Source organism: Sinocyclocheilus rhinocerous, unplaced genomic scaffold, assembly GCF_001515625.1.
Source record: "Sinocyclocheilus rhinocerous isolate Xijiao unplaced genomic scaffold, SAMN03320098_v1.1 scaffold3636, whole genome shotgun sequence".
Lineage (NCBI taxonomy): Eukaryota > Metazoa > Chordata > Actinopteri > Cypriniformes > Cyprinidae > Sinocyclocheilus > Sinocyclocheilus rhinocerous.
The window spans coordinates 35,329-48,206 of record NW_015634515.1 but is presented as its reverse complement, the minus strand read 5'-3'; the positions used below and the strand labels follow the sequence as shown (position 1 = coordinate 48,206).

Genomic DNA, 12,878 nt, shown 5'->3' with positions numbered 1-12,878 from the left:
ATTGTGTATAATGACATGGGTACTACAACGTAAACATGGTTTATGAGGACACTTCCTATGTCCCCGTAAAACAAAAAGCTTAAAAAACATACAAAACAGTGTTTTATGAAATTCAAAAATTGCCAGTAGTTTTCTGTAAGGGGAAGGTTTAGGTCTAGGTGCAAGTATGTATGTCTGTGTGTGTGCAAATGCATGCAAGTATGTATGTGTGTGTGTGTGTGTGTGTGTGTGTGTGTGTGTGTGTGTGTGTGTGTGTGCGTGCGTGCGTGTGGCTAATTGTAATTGTTAAAAATGGAAATGTGTAAAATGAAGTTGACTTAAAAGTGACAAAATACAGTAGATGTCAGTTCCTTCAAATGACTTTAAGCCTCCTGTTCTTTTAGGAAAATGTATTCATACACTCATTCAGGGTTGAAACATGACCCAGGCATGTTCTTGACAGGTTTTTCGTGAGATTCACCCCGAAAAGCGATCTGTGCTCATACGCAAATCCAAATCATGAAAGAAACCTGAAGAGAGGTCTCAATGTCTAGCTGTGGGGTCGAGAAGAATTCTCAGCACTCTTGAATAAAACAAGACAACACCCTTTGCATTGTTCCCTAAATAAAGGCCTATTTCATTCCAATACAAGATCGAAAACAGTGCAGTTTGGGTAATAATAAGAGGCAGATTGAACAGTACACATGCAACGTCTAAGCAAAACATGACAAAGAGACCACAGGGAAAGTGTCTGAGCATAACTAAATGAGGATTAGCTTTATGCATTTGCCCACTGTCATATTCATGTCATTTTCACTGTGTGCTGTATGTATGTGTGCTGTGTTACCTTGGCTTTATTTGAAAAAATATGATTCCCAACGCACACAAACTTCCCAGAATACTGAGTGCTCTGTTGGTTACAGTTTTCTTCCTTTTTAATTATATTTTTATTAAATATTTATTTATTTGAGGAAAATACCTTGTCATCTAAAGTATAAGTATGTTTATTTTACAAATTTATAAAAATTGTATTAATATTTATTGTAAAATATTATTTATTAATACATTTTACAATCCATTTTCAAATTATTTCAAATTTCTTAAATATTCATTAAAATAAATACAATTATATCGGCTTTATATCGGCCATCGGCCACCCTCCTTTCCAAGATATCGGCATCGACATCGGCTGTCAAAAAAACAATATCGGTCGACCACTAATTATTACAATAGAACAGAATACAGTTGTCTTTATGTAAGCAACTAGTAACAAAACACTAGTATTTGGCTCACAAATTAGACAGAAATTCATCTGGGAAGATGTTCTAATGGGTTTAGAATGGTCTTTCCTCGAACTGTGACGAACAGGCATGTTTCTGTACAACATGTTGGACTTTTACGTTTTGCCACATTGAGTTTGACATTAAGAAGTGAAATGTAAGCAAGTTTTTTTTTTTTCAGGCTCCAGGATTTAAACTGAAATCTTAAGTGCCAGTTAATTAGCATTACTCAGAACAGCCTTTCCCCCTCCTGGTCCACCCACTTCAATAAACAATAGCAGTCTTTTCAAAACTCTACTGACAGTAATCAATCTGGAATACGCTTGTTTGTTTTTAATCCTTTCCACATTTATATAATTCTTGGGAATCTTGCGGGGATCCATTCAGCTTTCACTGAGCCAGATTTCTCAAGTGAAGCAAAGCTTTATGGAATTCAAATAATGCCTTGTGCAACTATCCAACAGAATTCATCAATCAAGACATTTCTCAATGAAACCCACCGGCAATGTGACACTAAATCAAAACCCAGAGTTTCCAGTCTAGTTCTGACTAAAAGTTCTCATGTTCTCTCTTGATTCGTGTCAGCTCGAGGAAGTTCGTGCAAAGATGAAAATTCTGTCATCATTTGCAAACTTCATTATGAGAGCGAATGCAGAATATCTGGAATCAACTGACGTAAATGAGTTTTGACACACATGGTGCAGCAAGATTTCTGCTGAATGACTTAGAGTTTGTTTCTCACACAAAGCTATTGTATGGCATCAGACGACTAGGAACGTAGTGCACACAAGTCGTCTTGATTGCTTTTAAGGTACTTTATAGTCCTGTATTTCACAGTTTGGTTCAATGTACATTTTTCAAAAATCTCTTTTTGGGTTCCACAGAAAAAAAAAAAAACTATTGTTTTAAAAGTGCACATTTATTTTACACAAGTTTATTTTTATTTGATCAAAACAATAAAAATATTGACAATTTAAAATAACCATTTTCTATTTTAGTATAAACTACCAGTCACAGGTTGTAAAATAATTAATACTGTAAAATAATATAATTACTATTATAATAATATGTGAAGTGTGCATGTGACCTGCATGATCGCGTGTTCTTTTCGTGACTTTCGGTCCGTGCAAAGTGAATGCTTTAAACATTAAATTCGTGATTTCAAATTATGCTGCGCTTTATGCATTTGCCCACTGTCATATTCATGTCATTTTCACTGTGTGCTGTATGTATGTGTGCTGTGTTACCTTGGCTTTATTTGAAAAAATATGATTCCCAACGCACACAAACTTCCCAGAATACTGAGTGCTCTGTTGGTTACAGTTTTCTTCCTTTTTAATTATATTTTTATTAAATATTTATTTATTTGAGGAAAATACCTTGTCATCTAAAGTATAAGTATGTTTATTTTACAAATTTATAAAAATTGTATTAATATTTATTGTAAAATATTATTTATTAATACATTTTACAATCCATTTTCAAATTATTTCAAATTTCTTAAATATTCATTAAAATAAATACAATTATATCGGCTTTATATCGGCCATCGGCCACCCTCCTTTCCAAGATATCGGCATCGACATCGGCTGTCAAAAAAACAATATCGGTCGACCACTAATTATTACAATAGAACAGAATACAGTTGTCTTTATGTAAGCAACTAGTAACAAAACACTAGTATTTGGCTCACAAATTAGACAGAAATTCATCTGGGAAGATGTTCTAATGGGTTTAGAATGGTCTTTCCTCGAACTGTGACGAACAGGCATGTTTCTGTACAACATGTTGGACTTTTACGTTTTGCCACATTGAGTTTGACATTAAGAAGTGAAATGTAAGCAAGTTTTTTTTTTTTCAGGCTCCAGGATTTAAACTGAAATCTTAAGTGCCAGTTAATTAGCATTACTCAGAACAGCCTTTCCCCCTCCTGGTCCACCCACTTCAATAAACAATAGCAGTCTTTTCAAAACTCTACTGACAGTAATCAATCTGGAATACGCTTGTTTGTTTTTAATCCTTTCCACATTTATATAATTCTTGGGAATCTTGCGGGGATCCATTCAGCTTTCACTGAGCCAGATTTCTCAAGTGAAGCAAAGCTTTATGGAATTCAAATAATGCCTTGTGCAACTATCCAACAGAATTCATCAATCAAGACATTTCTCAATGAAACCCACCGGCAATGTGACACTAAATCAAAACCCAGAGTTTCCAGTCTAGTTCTGACTAAAAGTTCTCATGTTCTCTCTTGATTCGTGTCAGCTCGAGGAAGTTCGTGCAAAGATGAAAATTCTGTCATCATTTGCAAACTTCATTATGAGAGCGAATGCAGAATATCTGGAATCAACTGACGTAAATGAGTTTTGACACACATGGTGCAGCAAGATTTCTGCTGAATGACTTAGAGTTTGTTTCTCACACAAAGCTATTGTATGGCATCAGACGACTAGGAACGTAGTGCACACAAGTCGTCTTGATTGCTTTTAAGGTACTTTATAGTCCTGTATTTCACAGTTTGGTTCAATGTACATTTTTCAAAAATCTCTTTTTGGGTTCCACAGAAAAAAAAAAAAACTATTGTTTTAAAAGTGCACATTTATTTTACACAAGTTTATTTTTATTTGATCAAAACAATAAAAATATTGACAATTTAAAATAACCATTTTCTATTTTAGTATAAACTACCAGTCACAGGTTGTAAAATAATTAATACTGTAAAATAATATAATTACTATTATAATAATATAAAAATACAATTATAATATAATAAAATAATTTATTATTTATAAAAGTAATAATAATACTGTAAAATGGTAATATTGTAAAATATTGTTACAATTTAAAACGTTTATATTTGAATATTTATTTTAGAATATATAATTAATTAAATATATAAATATATAATTAATTTATATATAAATGTGTAATTTATTCCAGTGATGGCAGACCTGAATTTTTAACAGCCAACAGTCTTTAGAGTCACATGCTCACTTATAATCAGCTATTATTGGTCCTCAATTATTACTGGTTATTATCAAAGTTGAAAACTTAATATTGTTGTGGAAATTATGATATATATATTTTTAAGGATTCTTTCTTGACTAGAAAGTGCAACAGCATTTATTTGTAATATAAATCGTTTGTTGCATTAGAAATGTCTTTACTGAAACTTTTGGGTAATTTCATGTGTCCTAAGAATAAAAGTTTTTTTTTATTTTTTTTTTTACTTACTGCTAATTTTTGAATGGTACAGTATTGTGGTTTCCACAAAAATACTAAGCAGCACAACTGTTTTCAATATGGATAATAAAAAAATTTTCTTGAGCACCAAATCTAAATGACATCACATAAAAAAATATATAACAGTTATTGTAAATTGTAATAATAATATGACAATTTTAACTGTAATTTTGAGCAAATAAATGCAGCCTTGCTTAGCATAAGACACTTCTTTCAAAAACACTAAAAAGCATTTCTTAACTTTTTTTAAAGAAAAAAAAATGAATGAGTGCCCCTTGAAGACTTCTTGACATCTTAGAAATCTGACCTAAGATGCTTCTTCAACTTCATAAACAACACAATCTGTAACCGTGATCCATTAAACAAACACATCTCCTCAAACAATCCCGTTCCCACCAGTCGCATTCCAGCAGAGGAGCGTCATGCGGAGAAAAGTTAGAGGACCTTTGTGGTTTGATATCACCCTGCACTATTGTTTTTTTCCCAGCTGCCCCTTCCCAAGTCAGGTCACTCTTACCCACCTGCATTTCCACCACACTGAGCTGGATTAGAGAAGAGGCTCATATATCATTAACGTGGAGATCGGCTTCAAACAGGGGCCTTCTTTCAACACCGCGATCCAGTTTCCCAGCTTGGGCACACATGGATTACTGGCCTGCGTGAGAGAGCCAGTGACAAGAGCTCTCCACAAAGCCTGGCCCGGGGATCAGACGGGGTTCAGCCACTGTTAGAGAAGACCGATTTGGCTCTCTCAACACAGGCCCTCCAAAGACTACATATAGGCTGCCTGAACAGAACGACAGCTGTTGTTGCTTGGCCGCAGCCCATAAAAGACCTTCCTCTCCAGCAGGGCAAGAAGGATCGGGGGGACGGTGAATAAAATAGGTATGGTCACTCCGTTTGAAGGCATGATGCCATTCCCGGAGAGATAATCAACAACAGAGTGAAGGGGGGAAGAGAAATCTAAGGAGCTCTGTAACCCCCTGTGGTTTGTCTGTTGGAGTGTGCTGCTGGGATCTTCCAGCGTTTAGAAGTTCAAACAGATAGCTGGACCTGAGATAAAAGCTATGCAGGCTCGCGAATACAGCTAAGAATGTGTCTGTGTGCCAGAGCTGTGGCTTAGTAGTTTTCACTGTGAGATGTGGTGCTAATATAGGCAGTAAGAGTTTGAATCTGGCTTGCAACATTTCATAATCCAAACTGGACATCAGATATAAACCAATGAGGATTAAGGCTCCCGAATATGGCTCTGAAAGTGTCTATGTGTCAGAGCTGTGGCTTAGTAGTTTTCACTGTGAGCTGTGGTGCTAATGTAGGCAGCAGGAGTTCGAATCTGGCTCACAACTCTTCCTGATTCTGTTTCGGTAGAATACTCGATTACAAAAATATTCGATAGCTTCAGCCCTAATATTTCAATAAAAAAATTCCATAAGTGGAATGTGCCTACATGTCGGAGCAGTGGCTTGGTAGATATCACTGTAAGCTGTGGTGCTCATAAGGGCAACAGGAGATTGAATCTGGCTTGCAACATTTCATAATCTTAGCTGTTCATCAGATATAAGCCAATGAGGACTCAGGCTCCCGAATATGGCTCTGAATGTGTCTATTTGTCAGAACCGTGGCTTAGTAGTTATTATTGTGAGCTGTGGTACTCAAAAGAACAAGTAGAGTTTGAGTCTGGCTCGCAACATTTATTTATCCTATTTCCTCCAACATTTTCAACGTTTCCCTGTTATCATTTTTAATTACAAATGTCAAAAGCAAAAAAGTTTATATGTGTCAGAGATATGGCTTAGCAGTTATTGCTGTCAGCTGTGGTGCTCATAAGAGCAGTGGCAGTTTGAATCTGGCTCGCAACATTTCATAATCCTAGTTGGATGTAAGAAAAAAGCCAATGAGGATTCAGGCTCCCGAATATGGCTCAGAATGTGTCTATGTGTCAGAGCCATGGCTTAGTAGTTTTTACTGTGAGCTGTAGTGCTCAAAAGGGCAATTAGAGTTCAAGTCTGGCTCACAACATTTCCTAATCCTGTTTCCTCTAACATTATCCGTCCTTTGCCTGTTATCATTTTAGTATAAAAAATGTAAAAAGCAAAAAAAGTGTATGCGTATTAGAGATATGACTTAGCAGTTATTGCTGTGAGCTGTGGTGCTCAAAAGGGCAACTGGAGTTTGAATCTGGCTTTCAATATTTCCTCATCCTAGCTGGACATCAGATAAAAGCAAATGAGTATTTAGGCTCCTGAATATGGCTCAGATGTGTCTACGTGTCAGAGCTGTGGCTTAGTAGTTATCATCTTAAGCTGTGGTGCTCACAAGGGCAATGGGTGTTTGAATCTGATTTGCAACATTAATAATCCTCAATGGACGTCAGATAAAAGCCAATGAGGATTCAGGCACCCAGATGTGGCTCTGAATGTGTCTTTATGTCAGAGCAGTGGCTTAGTAGTTAGCACTGCAAACTGTGGTGCTTACAAGGGCAACAGGAGCTTGAATCTGGCTTGCAACATTTCCTAAACATAGCTGGACTTCAGATAAAAGCCCATAAGGATTCAGGCCCCCAAATATGGCTCAGAATGTGTCTATGTGTCAGAGTTTAATAGTTATCTCTTTGAGCTGTGGTTCTTGTATTGGCACCAGAAGTTCAAATATCGCTCACAACAGTTCCTAATCCTATTTCTCCCATCATTTCATGTCCTCTCCTTGTTATTACTTCAACAGAAAGTGTCAAAGGCAGTCACAACACAAACTAATGGTTTTCCCCAAACACAGCACCTGTCTACCATTGGTCAGCCAAACAGGCAGAACTGCTTCAATATAATCTATAATAAATTGATTTGGCACGGCCGTGTTCAAACAGGTAGCACACATGCTTATATTGAGCCGTAGTGCTCATGAGGGCAATCAGAGTTTGAATCCAATTTGCAACATTTCCTAATCCTGTTTCTTACATCATTTCCTGTCTGCTTCCTGCTACTGTTTTTAAAAAAGTCAAGAAGTCAAAAGAGGTCAGTACACACTATATAAGACCCTAACTAACAGGTATGTTGCAATAAGACAGTGATCAGAACAAATGATTGTCTGGGTAGAGATATTTGAACAGTACAGTGCAACCTAAATTAAATGTATTTTACACATTATGTAACCTCTAACAGCAGATATGTACACTTTTGCTATAAAATGAAAAGTTAAGAATGCCACCTCTATTCTTTCCAAACGCCTGTTTTCACAGTCCAGAATCTTGTCTAAGAGGACTCACCAAACCAGTACCTGCAAGTACCATTTTTCCACTATCTCCAGATCAGATTTGAGTGAGAATGCCAAGCAAAACAGCAGGATGGATGTGTGATAGAGGAGAAAGCAGGATGGCGTAAAGCATGTTCAGACACAAGTGTTTTGAAGTCAGCATATTTAAAACCCAAAAACACTACTAAATAAACCTGAACCCTCCTGCTCATCAATACTTCCTATCAAAGCAAAGACTGAACTTCTTACTTCACCCAGCAGGTAAGCTTTAAGGGTGAATCTCATAAAACCTGTCAAGAACATAATTATTTGGGTCATATTTCACCCCAAAATCAAAAGAAGAAAATGATTATACTTTGCTAAAAGAAATTAGGCTTGGGAACATTATTGAATAAAATCATTGAAAAAATAAAATATGAATCTGTTAAAAAAAAAAAAAAACAGTAATTGCTGTTAAGACAGCAATTACTGTTTAAAGGGTTTAATTTAGCATGCAATCCTCCATGACGCTTAGCAGTCAGGAATGTGTGTGAATGTTTATGAGGTCTGTTTTGAAGAAACAGCACATCTGCATAAGGATGAATCCGTTGACGGATTGAGAAGATAAAGTATACTTACTAAAATAAACTTGAAGTATACTACTTTTTGGTAAGGGTCATCAAAAGTCCTAATTTACTTCCAGAATCATTTAAGCAATAGTTGAAAAGCAATGAAAGTCATCATTTATTCACTCTCATGTTGTTCCAAACTCCTATCTGTCCAAGCTGTTCTTTGTCCGATTTGTGAAGAAATCTTTTGAGTTAGATCTTTTCAAGGGCGATGGGCAAGACAACTGCGAAACGTCTGTGCTTCTGTCTCAGATGTGAAGCACACTGCACCAAAATGTATATCATACAACATCAAACTTTTATTGGAGCTTGTGTTGCCACGTCACTATTGGCAGCCGATGCATAAAACATCGTTAAAACACTTTTAATTTAATTTTTATATTGTTGTTAGAGCTCACCTGACTGATTCGTTCTCAAATCAAACTGACTGGGTTCTCGAGACACGGTGATCTCAATGCATGCAACATTTTTGAATAACATGAGGCTGTGTAAATGATTTCATTTTTGTCTGAACTATCACTTTAACAATTACAAAATGCCTATCAACAAAACTTTATCTTGGCTGTTATCACCTTTTTAGGTGAAAGACAGTGTGTAGGTGGGGGTTTTACAAGCTGTTTGACTAGTCATCATGGATCTGAGAAACAGCAAAAGGGCATCATGTGAACTGTTCTTCTGCTCTTACAAACAAATCATCTGGAAGAGCTTCTGAAGTGTCAGACACTAAAACGACAAAAATGTTAAGGTGTTGCTGTTGTTATTACAGCTATTCTAAGGTTAAGTGTAATTTGTATAGCTAAAATAATAACTCTTTTTAAACAGGTTTCCAAGCGCTCCTCCCATCTGCCATTGGTCACAACAAACAGATAGCCCCGCCCCCAAACCTACGCCATTGGTTGAGCCACTGATGCTGTTGTTGGGCAGGCAAGGATGTTCAAACAAACAAAGCAATGTTTTGATAACACCACAGAGACCAAGCGTTTAAAGTGATTTCTGGTAGCCAATGTTGATATTTGAAATCACCAAAACAAACACGCCCCTACCCCAAAAGGGTCTTGCCCCTATTTTGATAGCTCCGCCCCACATATACGTACGCAACCCAGGCAACGATTAGTTCTGTGAAACAAAGCAAAACCAATGTTACACCGTGTCTACGGACGTGAGCGGCGCGGCGCAACAAATCCCCGACAGAAAACTGCTGCCGGGTTCTATTTATGACGTGCTGACACAAATTTCAAATGGTTTTCAACGGTCATTTGATCGCGTCCAGTGTAGGCAGACTTTAGCTGTTGTAGACACAGTGTTACTCACCTATTGAGAAGAAACAAAGCAACCTCGGCGTCCGATCACAGGCCTCCGCTCCTTGAGTTCTCTCCACCGCTGGAAAGCTGATCCGATATTTACACGGGTCCTACTTCTTGCCTTATCGTTCCGCAGACGTTTTCCTCTTTTGTTTTTTATCCGCCATCTCTATCTCTCTGTCGCTCGGCTAATGTCTGTCCCATGCACTGAACGCGCTCTCCTCCACATCACGAGTAGACACGCCCCTTATTGCTGATTGGCTACAAGTTTGTTTTGCGATTCGGCCCGAATCAGTTTTCTAAAGTGTTTTTGAAAAATCACTTACTCTGCCTTTAACCTTTTTTGGGAAAATAAACCTACTCATACTAGTATCTGCATATTAAACTGGGATAAAACAAAGTATTTTAACATCGAAACGAAACTAATCGAAAGTAACTCAAACACCACATGATATTGTCCTTGGCTCTAAAGAATAGGGTAAACCACAAGTGCTTGAATGGAAAAAGTAGGCAATCATTCACTACCTCCCCAGGCCCCAAAGCATCAATTGGCCCGAAAACATCTGAAGCATTGAAGCGTATAACCAATAAGTGTGTGTTCATGTGTACCGACATGAAAGTCGTGCGTTATAAGAAGCATGTGCACTACATTTGTATACATCCAACAGCCTGATGTACCTGCATTTACCCAGGCATAAACTGTGTAATGATTTCCACACTTCAGAAATACCCCAGACCTCCGTTTAGATTAGGTTTATAGTACAAAACCACGTAATTTCTTAACATGCCGTGTTTACAAGGCCTTGAAATTCTCAGGGGTGGCAATGACATTAAAAGACTTGAAGGAAAAACAGAAGATTGTGAGCAGAAGTGTGGGTGTAACTGATTAAAGCATGGCCAGCGCTCTACAAAGGAGAACAACGGTTTACCCTCTCTCTTTATGAAAAGGAGGAAGCAATAAATAATTGGTCGGGACAAGCTATTCAAAACATTGGCATCCCCTCTTTATTGGTGAACTCTTTGCTTTTGGCCAGTTTGGTCTTGAAGTCTTTCATGAAAACTGATGGGAACGCGTCTCTCGGTCCCAGATTTAATCGCATACGTGGTCTTTTTTAAAAACCACTCAAAGTATAAGCGTCTAAATATATCTGCGTATTAATCTGACTGTGGTAGGTGCAGAACGGAAAGAATTCCAGAATTAAGCTCAATGGGAACCAATTCAAAGGAACAGAGTGCTTCGGATATTATGTCTTGATTGAAGATGTAATCTTTTTAGGAAATTAAAAATACTAGTTTATATGTGCGCCAATATTTCAAATGAGGCTAAAACAAAAAAGAAATAACCTAGTGCAAACCTTGGATAGCTCTTGTCCAGCATCACACTGCCGGCAGGGAACACAGTTTCCAAGCTTATCCTTGTATTCCTGTTCCCTGCAATCTCTTCTCTCCTCTGCCATGACTGCAAACTGTGAGGAACATGAAACAAACATGGTTAATTATTCCATAACATCATTGGAGGTTTACCAAATTGGAGTGCAAGTAAATGCAGCCTAATGATGTAGTAGTGCGCGGGTCTTTTAGAGCACATCTCAGAATATCAGTTTATCACTCTTAAAGTTAGCAGAAAGTGTTAATATGAACAAAACATACCATAACACACAGTTGAAGGACGAGTATCCTCTGAAGAGGAAAAGTGGAGAGGATCTGAGCCCGGGGCATTGTGAACCCACATACACTGTGTGAACACAGAAATCCTTTGATGAATGATTAATGGAGGACACTATTTGCATTATCTTTCATAACTGTGTGAACACCAAGCAAACAATGATTATTATAAATAAATACCCTTTTTTAATGTTCCTAATAAAGCTACTGCATGTTGAAATCAGACATCAAAATATTAGAAATGCTAGATGTTTAATATTTAAAGAGGTTTAACATTTACTGAGTTGGATACAGATGCCGATAATTAAAAATAGGGTAATATTGGCTGATAATGATCTATCAGAGTCAATTTTCGTAGATTTCACCTACATAAACATTCTGGCTTATACTGTTATACTCAGAAAGTATTATAAATTTAGTTTGGATTATTACATTATAGAGAGAGAGAGAGAGAGAGAGACAGTCTTTTTGACAGTATTAACCAATATGCAATAAACATCAAAACACTGCAATGTAGACACGTCTATATATTATATGTAAACAACTATATATTGATATTTAACGGTTTCATAATACTGGCTGAATCAGAAAAAAATAGCCTCCTTCAAAAATAAATAAATAAATAAAGAATTTGGCTGATAATTATTAACTTGCTAGTTATATACTTGATATTAATAAGAGAGAGAGAGATCTATTATTATTATTATTATTATTAACCTATTATTGGCGTTGTTGTTGTTGTTATAAACATTATTATAAAAATAAGTATGTGAAAAAGTTGTTGCTTTTTGTCTAGACCTAATGAATGTTCAGTTAAATTCTGTAGTAATTTTAATATTCAAAGATGTACTAGTAGGCTACTGGTTGCTTATGTCGTTGTCGTTGTTGTTATTATTGTTCATGTAATACTACTACATTATGTTGTGTTACGCGTTGAAATCAGGCTTCAAGCCATAACAATGCATAGTATACAATATGGTTACCTTTTTCTATTTGTAACTTTTTAACACGGCATAAAAAAAGAGTGTACTGGACGAAATAAAAGTAGGTCCCTTATAAGCTGTAAGTGTTTGTTTCGTGCAGTTTTCTGAAGATACAGACTTTTGGATTCATATTACGCTCGGTCAAAGCAGCGCTGCAACTGTGTGCAAAACTTTCTTACCGATAATTAACGAGTCGCTCGCGAGATCGCCCTCTCCTACGGAAAGCTGTTCGGGAACGGGATGTGATCCAGTGCGCTCGCCGCTGAGGTCCGAACCCTTCCACAGTCCAGCCCTGAAGTCAAAGCTCAGATGAAAGCCTGCGGTCTGATGCCTGTGATCTGATCTCCCATCAGCATGTGCATCAAAGCTGCAGACACGTCCTGGACAAAAGCGCTTTAAACGAGCCTGTTTATTCACTTACACCCCTCCATGTGTTAATCCGAATATCTGCAAATGCACACACTCCATATGAACACAAGAGAAGCCTAACTGCACGAGCTGGTCTTGTGTGATCTGATCTGATCTGCTGCGCGTGTTTGATGCAGAATTCCCTTTCATCTCAGTGACGTCACC

At 37.1% G+C, this 12,878-nt stretch overlaps 1 protein-coding gene across 1 annotated transcript in view; it reads right to left on the bottom strand.

Annotated features, from left to right (window-relative positions):
- Positions 1-12,545, bottom strand: part of LOC107745874 (tumor necrosis factor receptor superfamily member 19-like) — a 40,393-nt gene extending 27,848 nt beyond the window's left edge. Inside the window, exons 1-3 of the mRNA XM_016559899.1 lie at positions 12,485-12,545; positions 11,308-11,392; positions 11,013-11,123 (exon numbers count right to left, since the gene is read on the bottom strand). Coding sequence (XP_016415385.1) covers positions 11,013-11,123; positions 11,308-11,376 — 180 coding nt within the window. The 5' untranslated portion in view covers positions 11,377-11,392; positions 12,485-12,545. The remainder of the gene's footprint in view (positions 1-11,012; positions 11,124-11,307; positions 11,393-12,484) is intronic.
- Between the last annotated feature and the right edge of the window lie 333 nt (positions 12,546-12,878).